The sequence below is a fragment of the Zea mays genome, chromosome 6 (assembly GCF_902167145.1).
Source record: "Zea mays cultivar B73 chromosome 6, Zm-B73-REFERENCE-NAM-5.0, whole genome shotgun sequence".
Classification (NCBI taxonomy): domain Eukaryota; kingdom Viridiplantae; phylum Streptophyta; class Magnoliopsida; order Poales; family Poaceae; genus Zea; species Zea mays.
The window spans coordinates 122,234,349-122,246,937 of NC_050101.1; the positions used below are offsets into that span (position 1 = coordinate 122,234,349).

The 12,589-nt window shown below is 45.9% G+C and overlaps 1 protein-coding gene across 4 annotated transcripts in view; it reads right to left on the bottom strand.

Moving 5' to 3' along the window:
- Positions 1 to 877: 877 nt before the first annotated feature.
- LOC103631348 (probable DNA helicase MCM9) overlaps positions 878 to 12,589 on the bottom strand; it is a 41,976-nt gene continuing 30,264 nt past the window's right edge. Inside the window, exons 10-21 of one of the 4 annotated variants that reach the window (XR_002262800.2) lie at positions 12,411 to 12,503; positions 11,696 to 11,812; positions 11,514 to 11,586; positions 4,350 to 4,416; positions 4,176 to 4,257; positions 3,450 to 3,571; positions 3,254 to 3,321; positions 2,885 to 2,994; positions 2,760 to 2,807; positions 2,508 to 2,660; positions 2,001 to 2,150; positions 878 to 1,274 (exon numbers count right to left, since the gene is read on the bottom strand). Coding sequence is in view for 1 of the 4 variants with exons in the window: in XM_020539449.3 (XP_020395038.1) it covers positions 2,092 to 2,150; positions 2,508 to 2,660; positions 2,760 to 2,807; positions 2,885 to 2,994; positions 3,254 to 3,321; positions 3,450 to 3,571; positions 4,176 to 4,257; positions 4,350 to 4,416; positions 11,514 to 11,586; positions 11,696 to 11,812; positions 12,411 to 12,503 (992 nt within the window). In the remaining 3 variants the exon portion in view is untranslated. Of the gene's footprint in view, positions 1,275 to 1,986; positions 2,151 to 2,507; positions 2,661 to 2,759; positions 2,808 to 2,884; positions 2,995 to 3,203; positions 3,322 to 3,449; positions 3,572 to 4,175; positions 4,258 to 4,349; positions 4,417 to 11,513; positions 11,587 to 11,695; positions 11,813 to 12,410; positions 12,504 to 12,589 lie in introns of those variants that run through there. The other 3 variants (XR_004850281.1, XM_020539449.3, XR_004850280.1) reach the window with 3 other exon arrangements.

Here is a 12,589-nt window from a genome sequence, read left to right on the forward strand (position 1 = left end):
AGTGTACACCGGACAGCTTGGTGCTTGGTTGAAAATTGTGTAGAGTATGTGAACCAAACTTGTGTCCTATCACACAATCGATGTGCTACCGAACACATTTGGGGCATGCATAATTGCTGAACCAAGACCACTCTCTAGTCTTTTCTTAAGTGTGACAACTCTTAAATGTTTTGCCCAATATATTAGAACAAAATTATTATTTTTAAAGCATTTTTATAAACATTTTTATTGCTATTTGAGTGTGCCATTTAGGCCTATATGTAATGCACATAACTCGAACACCTAGTGGCACTACATGAATGAATTATCTAATTAAGCTCATCTCTTAATATTATGACCATTTATTCTAAATTAGATCACACACTTTATTGCATCTTAACAAACAAAATAAAATGACATAGCTATACATTTGTCTTAAGCCCTTACATTGTGTTTTCTCATGTTGAGCACAATTATCATTTGTGGCAACCATATCATTTCCATGGTTACCTATGATATGGACCTTATGGCCTAGACTAGAGCTACTACATATGGACAGGGATGGTAATAGATCAGGATCCAAATATTTCTTCACAATAAGCTAGAATCCTTAATTAATTTTAATTTAAAAATGAATAGGAATAGAACTCGATCCTAATCTAATTCGATCCTTAAATTTTATAGTGTAAAATATAGAACCCATTACCGCCCCTACATATGGACATACAATACTGCTCCTATTTGTATCGGCAACACCATGTTATTGGAACCCACATACATTCATAGAAACACTGGTGTATTTATCATTTATATTCACTCCACAAAACTGAAACTCCAGATCCTCCTTAGTCCCCTCTTCACATCATCAAAATGTTTTACTGAACAATAGCACAACAAATGACAGACGACACTCATTCAATAACTTAATTTCTTTCAATTTGAACAGATAGATACCATAAGATATAAACTAAGTGAACAGATAGATGTCATAAGTAATAAACTAAGTGACAAGAAATTGTTACACATTACAAAGCCAATCTGATACAGCAAAAGGAACTATAGCCTAGGGGTTATAAAAGCCTTAGTAGCATCTTAGGTCCTGGACTCGACTCCAATGGGAGCGAATATTACAGGATTTAATGACGTTGTACTTTCAGCAGTAGACAACATTCCCATCATCAAAGAGCTCACAAAAAAGACCAATCTGATACATATTGCAAATTTGGACAAATTACATGCCCAAAAGAAGTATATACACCATGAACTGCAAAGGCAGGCCTTGTTCCACCAAGAGACTGCCACATGAAGTCGATCAGACATTAACTCAATAGCAAATAAATGAATGTCACAGTAAATGATGAAACGTCAACTAGGCATGTATCATGCATTAGCATTTTTGCTTCCTAGCATTCCAAAAGCAGTTTTTCTAACCAAGTCTTTAAGATGAACCACAAGCCACAAGAACAGAAATTAACATTGTAACCATCAATCTTATGCAACTATGTATCTACAGTGTTTTATGCAGTAGTTCATTTGAGGAAACGATGATTGTCAATCTTAGGTAGGATGTGTTTGGTTATAATGACAGGACGGAATGAGATAGGACGATCGCTTAAATAAGGTTGTTTAGTTCAGGGTCAGGGGTTGGAAAAGGACTATCTCAATGCTGTCCATAATTGTCCTTCAAAATTGGAGCCAGGGACATCCCTGTCCTACCTATTCTCAGCTGTCCCGCAACCAAACGCATCCTTAGTGTTTGGTTCCGAAGCCAATTGGGATGGAGCGGCTTCATACTAAGAAGCGGCGCCATCCGAGAGTCCGAGAGATTTTGGGAGCTAGATGGTTCAACATTTAAGTATAATTTTTCTTTTGTAGAGCTACTCTGTATATATGGAACCAAACCAAACAACAAGTTGAGAGCGGTGCGGCTCCATTCCACCGTACTTCGGAACCAAACACTACCTTAATATCCTAGCAATTTTGAAAAGATTACCAAACTTCCAAATAAGTATTAAGTTCACCTTCATGTATCACTGATTCAATATGCAGAATAGCATGTAAGTCCATGCGTTAATAAATCTACAGGATGCAGCAACTGATGTTTGTATTGAATTATGGGGATCCTTGAGTTATTCCGAGTTTCTTGAGAATCTTCTTCTCCTGTGTTTTATCTATGGCATGTCAAGAAAAACAAACATACAGGAAAGCTGCTTGCTGGTTTACATAATCCGGCTGTACAATGATACATTTCCTGATGGATGCATCTCAAATGGCAACGAGGCAGTTAGCAAAGAGCAACCAGGAATATGTTTTACCGCATAAAATTAACACTGAGAATAGACATCTAATGTACATCCTGTTATCATTGATTCTGCGGGCATGCCAAAGAAATAGACAAGTATTTTCATGGACACAGAAAAACAAAAGGAAAACATAGAAGCAAATTGAGTTATAGTTTTTACTGAAGAAATGATTCAAATCATTGATATTCTTGAATAAGTAGGCTACAAAATCACATGTAAGGATACATTCTTCATCAGGGTCAACTGTAAAATTTGAGTGCAAAGCATTTCCAACGATGTCCACTATAGGAGATGTTGTCATGGAGGATTCCATGCATAATATGGCAGCAATGGCATCAAGTTGTCTAACCTCATTTCTGAACATTAATCGTGCATGTGCTGCAGCAAACAAAATGAACAGTAAGAGCAAAGGAATGAAAGGATCAAGAATAGCAATTGTGGAAGGAGGAAAAGAACCAAAGGAGAATCAGAACATACCTTGTGCTAGCCTTATCAAACTTTCAAGCATGCGCACTGTTGTCCTTGCTGCAATTTAGAAGCTTATTTTTGAGACTACAAAATGTCAAGGCTACAGAAACAATATTTGTTTAGCTCAGGCTAACCTGCATTATGTGTTCCTGATTTTCTCTGTAGATGATAATAGCTTGAGATAACTCTTTCAGCCTCCTTTGTCAGCACTGGTTTAAACTTCCTCCTTACATAATTGATGTACCTTACATTCGAAATACTCAGATATTATTGTATAGTATTGACAACCAAAGACCAAAAAAAATTCAGGACTGAACAGCACGTTCAGCTAAATACGCTTTACACATTCTGCTGCTCATTAGCAATCTGACAAAACAGCAGTTTCTGAAGCTGATAAATGAGGTAAGGATGTTAAAATAAATTTATTTGTATTGTTGTGCACCAGCCTTTAACCTCAGCCTTATTATTTCATGGGAAGTAAGCAACACATCAAAGGTCTCCACCTTCTCAACTGGGGGAGCATCCACTTTATATCAGAAGCATCTGCCTTGTCTTTCTTTTCATCAGAATTCTACAAATTTAAAAACAGTTCTTTTTAGATTTTTTTATGACTGACAGTTTATAGATTAATTTCAAGCCTATGGATCAAGTGTATTCAAGATCCAATCAGTAGAATGACTCCAACTTAACAGAAACTACCTCCTTCAGTATATGAGATGAAACTATTTCATCCCAACCAGTATTTTGTGTATCCAGAAGAACAAGAACTATATCAAATCTACTCAACAGTGGTCCTGAAAGTGTTGTATTCACAGACAAACCTGAAAGGGAAAAGCAAAGATATAACAATCAAAATGGAAAAGGGCATTTTTTGAATGTTCTGAAAAAATGATATGGTGTCAAGAAACTGTAGTTTCAGACCCAAAGAAGTGAAAAAGTGCAAAACCATGTTTAAGAAAAGGCAAAAAGGAGGTCCTGAGTGCAGAAACTCAGAAAAGGTGGTTTTAGCAATATTATGGTTTTTAAAACTATAATTCGCTCTGTACACAGTACACCTGTTACTTTCTAAAAATGTAAGTATTTCATACAACTGTAGGATTTTTCAATAAGAAACAAAAATTGTTTCCGAACAAAAAATATCTACGAACTTTAGCAAGGGACAATGATGAAATCTTAGTGTTTTTGGATGCCTTGCTAAATTAATATTGTTAAGCAAATTGAAAATGTTTTGCCCCAAAGTACATGTTATGGAAGTCCTCCGAGTGAATCTTAAGAAATTAACTAGCCAATAGCTCAATAACACCATCTTGTTATGGGTGAAAGTGAAACCCAGAAGTAAATATGCATGTAACACAGTGCTGACTTCTGACAACGTTTTACTGAATTAAGCAAGCTATATAATTGCTTGATGTTTAAAAGCACTACTTTCATTAGGGTCATATTGCCCTTTTGGATTCGTGGCACCAAAGACAGTAGTCCTTGTACTGAGTGTTGTAACTAATCCAGCCTGGAAGACAAATAAGTAGTAATGCTGAGTTAAAGTGCACACTAGTAACTGTGAATAGTACAGAAACTGGCTATTTTTAAAAGCAGCAGTACCTTCGCAATGCTAATTGTCTGTTGCTCCATGGCTTCATGTATTGTTGTTCTGTCATGCTCTCGCATGCTATTGAGAAGAATATCAGATTTAGGTGTTATATATCTCCATGATAATTAGTGTTGGAAAACCTAACCCTAAACAGGGTGGATGTTATGTGCGCGCGCGTGTGTGTATAATATATATATTCATCACCTAGGGTGCACCCGAGCCACCCCCCACGCCCATGTACCCCCCATCCGGTCAAGCCCCCCCCCCTCGGCCCATGTCCAGCCGCCCACCCGACCGAGCTGATCGACATGAAAAATGATTGACTGAAAAACAAAGAATGACTTAATGTTATCTAGACTCTCGAATGATCGAAAAAACATAAATGTAGGAGAAAATATGGAGAATGACTAAAAACAAAAAAAAATGACTTAATGTTTCCCTGAAAATGACTTGATGTTTCCCTGAAAAACAAGAATGACTGAGCTAAAAAACAAAGGAATGTCTGAGAAAACATGAAAAATGCCTGAAAACTAAAATGACTTAATGTTGCATAGATGTTTACTAGAATGACTTAACGTTGGCTGAACCAATAACAAAGGAATGTCGGAGATGCATCAAAAAATGACAGAATAACTTATGTACGTTGGAATGTCTGAAACAGAAGGGAAATGACTTAGTGCGCGCCTGTGGAGCCGCGCACGGTCGAGCGGGCACGAGCCACGTAGGGCACGAGTCGCGCGCACAATGGGCGCGGGCACAATGGGCGCGGGTGCGCCAGGGTGGTCCAGGTGATGGACCATTGGGTCCATCACCCTAGGTGATGAATAGAGTATATATATATAGGGTGAAGCTTCACCTAGTCGGTAATAATCGATATATATAGTTGAGTACATGGGCTGGGCCAAGACCCATTACAACAGTAAACACATACACATAATCTAACACCCTCCATAGTCGCAACTCTAGCCACTACAGATGTTGAGACTGTACCGAAACTCCAAGAACACCGTCGAGGGGAGGCCCTTAGTGAAGATATCAGTGAACTAGAAGGTCAGGACGTGTACATTGCTGACAGTGACACACTAGCGGACAAAGTGTAGGTCAATCTCCACGTGATCCATGCGCTAATGTTGCATGGGATTGGTGGAGAGACAGACCACATTGACGTTGTCACACTAGACGAGGTTGTCACAGACAAGAGGGTTGTGAAGCTCCTGGAACAGCTGACAAAGTCAGGACGCCTCGACCACATCGTTGGCCACGGCGCGGTACTCGGCTTCAAAGCTAGAGTGGGATATGACAAATTGTCGCTTTAAAGACCAGCAGACTAGGTTGGCACCGAGGAACACGGTGTAGACCAAGGTAGACCGGTGCGTGACGGGATAACCCGCCCAATCAGCGCCGATGTAGACGACCAGCTTGGAGGCCAGAGAGGGGCGAAGGAGAAGGTCGTGGTCGAGGGTGTCGCGGAGGTAACGAAGGATCTACTTTGCAGCGGTGAGGTGTTGCTCCCGCGGGGAGATGCATGTGAAGGCACACATATTGGATGTCGTATGCGATGTCGGGCCTGGTGAAGGTGAGGTACTGGAGGGCTTCGAAAACGCTCTGGTAGGTCATCACGTCGCCTACCGCGACACTGGCATCGTCGGAGACCTTCGCCTCGGTGTCAACAGACGTGGAGCAAGGCTTGCAGTCGAACATGCCATCCCACTCCAGGATTTCGAGTACGTACTACCGCTGATGGAGAAAGAGGCCCTATGGACGGCGCTCCATGTCGACCCCCAGAAAGCGGTGGAGAAGACCCAAGTCCTTCATCGCGAACTCCTGCTGCCAGGAGGCGATTGTGCGCTGAAGGAGGGCGGGACTGGACGTCGTGAGCAGAATATCGTCGACATACAACAGCAAGTAGAAGGTGTCAGCGTCGTGCCGGAGGATGAACAGGGACGTGTCCAACTTAGCTTTGACGAAGCCTAGTGAGACCAAGTAATAGGCGAAGCGATTATACCAAGCATGTCACACCTGCTTTAGGCCATACAAAGAGAGGTTAAGTTTGCAAGCTATACCCGGGTGAGTAGAGTCAACAGAGCCGACAAGCTGGCTATAGTACACCGTCCCAGTGAGTGCCATGAAGGAAGGCGTTCTTGACATCCAGCTGGTGCACCGCCCAATCCTAAGAGAGCGCCAGAAAGAGAACGATACTGACGGTGGCGAGCTTCGCAGGGCTGAATGTCTCGTTGTAATCCACTTCAGGGCATTGAGTGAAGCCCAAAGGACCCAACAAGCCTTGTAACGATCCAGGGTACCGTCAGCCTTGAGCTTGTGCCGAAAGATACACTTGTCGGTGACCACGTTGGTGCCAGGGGTGAGGTACCAGGTCCCACGTGTGGTTCGCCAGCAAGGCCTCGTACTCCTCCATAGTGTGATGCTAGTGGGGGTCAGTGAGCGTGCTACAGACTAAGGACGGTACAGGCAAGGGATGCAGAGTGGGGAGGGCGTAAGCACCAGTCATTCGACGGGACAGAGAACACCGGTTGGATGCCGCGTGACCATCGGGTGGATGGGCGAGGGTCGCGGTGGATGGCGACAAGATTGTACACTGGCTGCTCGTCACGAGAGCGAGTCATGGCACTAGGCCACACATGTCGTTGGTAAAGGAAGAGGAGGGACGTCCACAGGATTGGATCAAAGAGGGTGTCGAGGTCGGGGCCTCTTGGGGGATGAGACGACAAGGGGAAAGACAATCTCGTCAAACACCACGTGGCGGGATATGATCACGTGGTGGGTGGTGAGATCGAGGCACCAGTACCCCCTGTGATCAAAGGAGTATCTGAGGAAAAGACGAGTGGAGCAGGGCGCTAGCTTATGGGGAACAGTGGCGAAAATGTTGGGATAGCAGGCACAACCGAAGACGCGAAGGTGCTCGTAGGAGAGGTTGTGACGAAGAGGGCAAAGAAGGGAGTGGGGTGGGCGGGTGGTTGACTGCCTTGGAGGGAAGACGGTTGAGGTAGGTGGCAGTGTTTAGCGCCTCAACCCGGTATCGAGTAGGAAGGGAAGCCTGAAACAGGAGGCGACACAGCATGTTGGTGGTGATATGAATCATGTGCTCTGTCCAGCCTTTCTGAGGGGAGGTGTAGGGACACAAGAGCCGCAGTTGAACACTGTGACGGAGAGAGGAAGGAATGGAGGAGTCGCCAAACTCGTGACCGTTATCACACTGGACAACACGAACGTTGCGATCGAACTGGGTGGAGACCCAAGACAAGAAGTGCGAGAACGTGGTGAACGTATCGGACTTTAAACGCAAAGGGAAAGTCCAAAGAAAATGAGAGAAATCATCCAAAATCAGCAAGTAATACTTATACCCCGAGATGTTGAAAATAGGTGACGTCCACATATCACAGTGTACAAGATCAAAAGCCTAAGAAGCCATAGAGGAGGAACTATGCGAAGGGAAGACGAACATGTCGACCTAACTGATAGGCATGATACAGACTATCAAAATTGTCCTTGCCATAGCATATAGGAGATGACAGAGCTGCTAGATAGCTTGGACATGACATCGGACCCAGGATGACCGAGACAATGATACCAGGTGATGGACGAAGTAGTAGCAGTCAAGGCAAGAGAAGAGGACATGGCGGTAGAGCCGCACGTGGACAATCGTCCTATACTCCTAGTCTCCTATCGATCGAACGCCCATCTCCCAGCATTTCCGTTTCCCAAAACGCCTACACACGGACAGTAATCAGGACCACAAGTCATCAAGAATTCCCTGCTCCCATGCACCGTTGCCGCCGCACCGCCCGGCTTGGCCACTCCTCGGCGCGCCACGCTGCAGGGGGACGCTGACACGCATGGCCCACATCCCGGTGACTCTACACTCGGCTCTGCTCCACCACCGCACTCGCCCTCTTCGACGTTGTCGTCCGTCTCCACAATCCCCACCCATATTCCATTTTGGTTCTCCTCTTGCGTCACACCTCCTCCCTCCTAGCCTCCTCCTGCGGCTCACTTATATATACCACCACGTCGATGCGGGGGAATTGAAGAGTGTACAACCGCCCTGAGCTGTCACATCGAGCAAGAAGGGTCCTTATAGACAGATCCTTCATAGATAAACCAAAATGGTCAAACTCCATAGAACAAAAGTTGTTAGTGGTGAACCGACGAACTGAAAAAAGATTTTGGATAATGTTGGGACCAACAAGAACGTTTTTGAGGTGAAACAGTCCCGGGAGAACGGAGGCACCCACTAAGGGCTTGTTCGGTTTTACCTCAATCCATATGGATTGAGGGGGATTGAGGGGGTTTTAATCCCTAGTAAGTCAAAATTCCTCTCAATCCGTATCGATCCCCTTCAATCCATATGGATTGAAAATAACCGAACAAGCCCTAAGGTAGTCGGGAGAGTGGAACCGTTCCCCAGAACGATAGGAAGGAAAAGACGGGTGAGGTCGTGACCGTGAGGGGGATGGGAATGAGATAACATGTCGGCGTCGGGAGTGGTATGGTAAGAGGGCCTAGAGTCTACCACCCAATCCGACGCGGTGGGTGGTGGAGTCGATGCCATGGTGTTGAACAAGTCATCGAGGGACTGTTGATCCCAGCCGCTATCCAGCAGATACTGTGGGTGAGGTGGGGGTCCTCGGGAGTGGAAGGAGGGGCAGAAGCGATGATTAGTGCTGAGGAGGGGGTGCTTGAGGTGGAGGGGCGATGTAGTGGGGTGTGACCAGCAAAGCCGACTAAAGAGAGAGCGTTGAGGAGGGACCGACGGCTGGGCTCAACCACATAGAGATGGTCCCGATCCATGGGTTGTAGAAGGACAACCATGCATGACCCCCTCGTCCAGAAGGGACACCATTGTGCTGGCCACCATCCCACAGTCACCCTTGCAGTGGTGGCGACCGCCCCCCGGAGCTGGCAACCTGACGAGGGCCCTAGGAGCAGAAGTGGAGGCAGGAGGGCACGAAGGAGGCCCATCGGTAATGGAGGGCGGGGGCTGGCTGCCGGAGGACACGTCGTAGAGGGTTGTGGCAGAGCGGTGGATTCGGTGCCCAAAGTGAGCTCCTCGAGAAGCAGCTCATTGCAGACATTGTGGAAGGACAGGAAGGGCATGAAGCACTTGAGGACCTTCAGGTGATCATAGCGCCGACTGAGACCATGAAGAAGGTTGAGAACAAGCGTGCAATCGGAGATGGGCTCGTCGAGATCTCGAAGAGAGACTGTCATGCCCTTCATCTGGTGACCGTACTCGGTAACGGAGAGGTCACCCTGATAGAAGAGTCAGAAGGAGGCATCGAAGTGGACTAGTGGAGGGTGCGGGCCTCCGGTTGCCGAGGAACTGGGCCTCGAAGGTAGCCCAGACCTGGCGAGCGGTGCCCCCCGCTCGTGGACGATATCCTAGAGCTCGACGGTGAGGGTGCCAAAAAGCCACAAGAGCACCATGTAGTCCATCGACGCCAAGGCAAGAGCAGGTGGGAAACGGTGTCAGCGGGGACATGGTCGTCGAGTGCGTAGCGTTGCAAAGTGAGGAGTACCTGGGATCGAGGACGGCGAAGACGAGCAACCGGATGTTCTGGACACCCGTCGCCTGGGGCGTGGAGGTTGGTGATGACCGTGACCTCATACTCCGAGGGGTTGGGACCATCGAGGGTGCCGATGAGGGCTCGACGACGGGGAAGCCAAGCAAGTGACGCTTAGCATCAGCCAGCTGCAGGGCGAGGGCATCCACTGCGTTACGCTCCTGCTCCCAGGCAAGGGTAGCAGCACGTTCGCGGTCCCGAGCAGCAGCAGCAACTGCCTTGGCAGCGATAAGTGCAGTGGCCAAGGTCGAGTGTCGGCTGCGATGTCGGAGTTGGGCGCAAAGCCAAGCACGAAGCTAGGACCCAGGCTGGCAACACCAAGGCTAGTAGGGGCCATAGCAGGGGGCGCACGCGGTGCAGGGTCGGCACGGTCAGTGCAGGGTGGGGCCCAGGCGTGGCGGAAGTCGTGAGCGCCCACGCAACGGTGCGGACGAGCGGTGAGGTGGGGACAAAGGCGGCCGCGGGCGAGCCTGTGTGGAGGACAGGGCCATGCTGGTGATGGGCAGCCCAACGGTAGACGCGAGGATGGCGGCAGCAACGACAACCCACTGGCGAGAGAGAAAGGGAGGGGAGAAGAGAGGGAGGCTGGCCATGGAGGAAGGTGGTTGGCAAGTAGGCGGCCAGCAAAGGCTACGAGCAGGCGACCAGTGAAGGTTGCACCTAAGGAAGATAGGGAGGAAAGAAGAGAGGATTAGCTTGATACCATGTTGAAAAACCTGACCCTAAACAGGGTGGGTGTTGTATATATATATAGTTGAGTACATGGGCTGGGCCAAGGCCCATTACAGCAGTAAACACATACACATAATCTAACAGTTAGGTTATATAATCATATTTGTGTTAATTTTAACAAGAACCCAGAAATAATGCACAACATACCATGGCTAAAAAGTATCAACACCACAATAAGATGAGCTATTATCAGGTAAAAAATATGCATGCAGATTATATCTGTGATCCATTGTGCGTATCTAGGGACATAAGTGATCATTGCTCATCAGACAGCCCTGTAGCAGGATAACGACAGCGCCTACTAAGGAGCATATGGGAAAGGGGTCCTAACCTTAGTATAGTTTACTGTTTACCTAAAGAGGTGGTGCTTACTTGTTACATGCATGTATATACATCTCATACAAGAGTAAACAAAAAAATAACTGCAATTGCTGGACATCTTATACCAGGCATGTGTCTACATCTATGTAGCACTGTTATCAGATGTCAGAACTGCAGAGTGCAGAGGATAGTGTTAGTACTATTTTGTATGCCCAGATGGGTTCTAATATAGTTTAGGAATTGGAACGTCTTGAATTCAATAATCATAGAGCACTATAAGAACGTATTTCGATCACTTCCACATCTCGCCAAAATTCGGTACATAAGTTGAGACCGTTGTTCAGATCACAACCATATCTTGTCACAGGTTAGGCTGCCACAACTTTTCCTTCAGTAGGCGGCAGATTTTTTTTGCTAAATCTTCAGTGGAAGAATTGTTCGCCGTGTTTTCAGCAATGCCGTGACTGTCTGGTGCGTACGGGACACTGCCCAAACAGGGTCTAGTAAACAGTATTAAATAGAAAATTGGCGATTGATAACCTGTCGAATTCATCTATGCAGCATAAGCCACCATCAGCCAAAACAAGAGCACCAGCCTCAAGCATCCACTCCCCTGACATTACACCCCCACCACCGCCATCGCAACAAAAAAGGGAACAAAAGTGTTATTAGATGCAGATAAAATTAAAAAAAACAGCATAATGCTATGACAAACATATTACCACCATCCTTTACAGCTGTGACAGTTAAACCAGCACTGGTGCTTCCGAGACCAGTTGTGATCACAGATCGGTTGCTCAATTTAGCAGCAAACTTCAAAAATTGGGATTTACCAATACCTGAAATTCAGTAGAACAAAATATAGTTGCAATTTTGCCTTTCCTTTTCTAAATAACGTTTTTCCTCATTTTACATGAATAGTTAGGGCCAAGCTTTTTGCGTACATTAACAACCGGAGCACCCACCATATTTAGGCAATGGTTCAATTTATTATCTCATTGTGATTCTCTAGCCCATCTCGCTGGTGCAGTAGCCAACCACGGTTCCCCAGTTGTGTTAACAAGGTCCAGGATCACGTCCAGAAACCTCTTACTACTACGGTACTACCCTCTCCTATCCAATACACCCAACACAGACCTCATCAAGTCATCATGACAGCGTTGTTACAAAAAATTATGATGTCTGGTCGAGTTCAAAATTATTCCAGTCAACTCCAAAATCTATGGCTGAAATGACTGGAGTCCAAGTTGGATTCTGACTGTCACCCTTGCCCATCCATGTCTGTGCAATAGTCCCTAGGCCCATTGTGTATATCCTATATTTTGTGTTTCCCCTTGGATTATAGGCACAACTCCTGTCCACTCTCAAAAGAAATCCAACCTTGCAGCCCCCCATAGATAAATTGCTACTTCTATATACACGTCATGAATACAGTACCTGGATCACCAACAAGAAGCATATGGGATTCTCCACGAACCTTTGTTCCAGAAGCATCAACACGCTGCACTCCACCAATTAATGTAAGAGCAACTGGAATCATTAAACATTGTGATGTTATACAGAAGCGTCAACATGCTGCACTCCACCAATTAATGTAATAGCAACTCGAATCATTA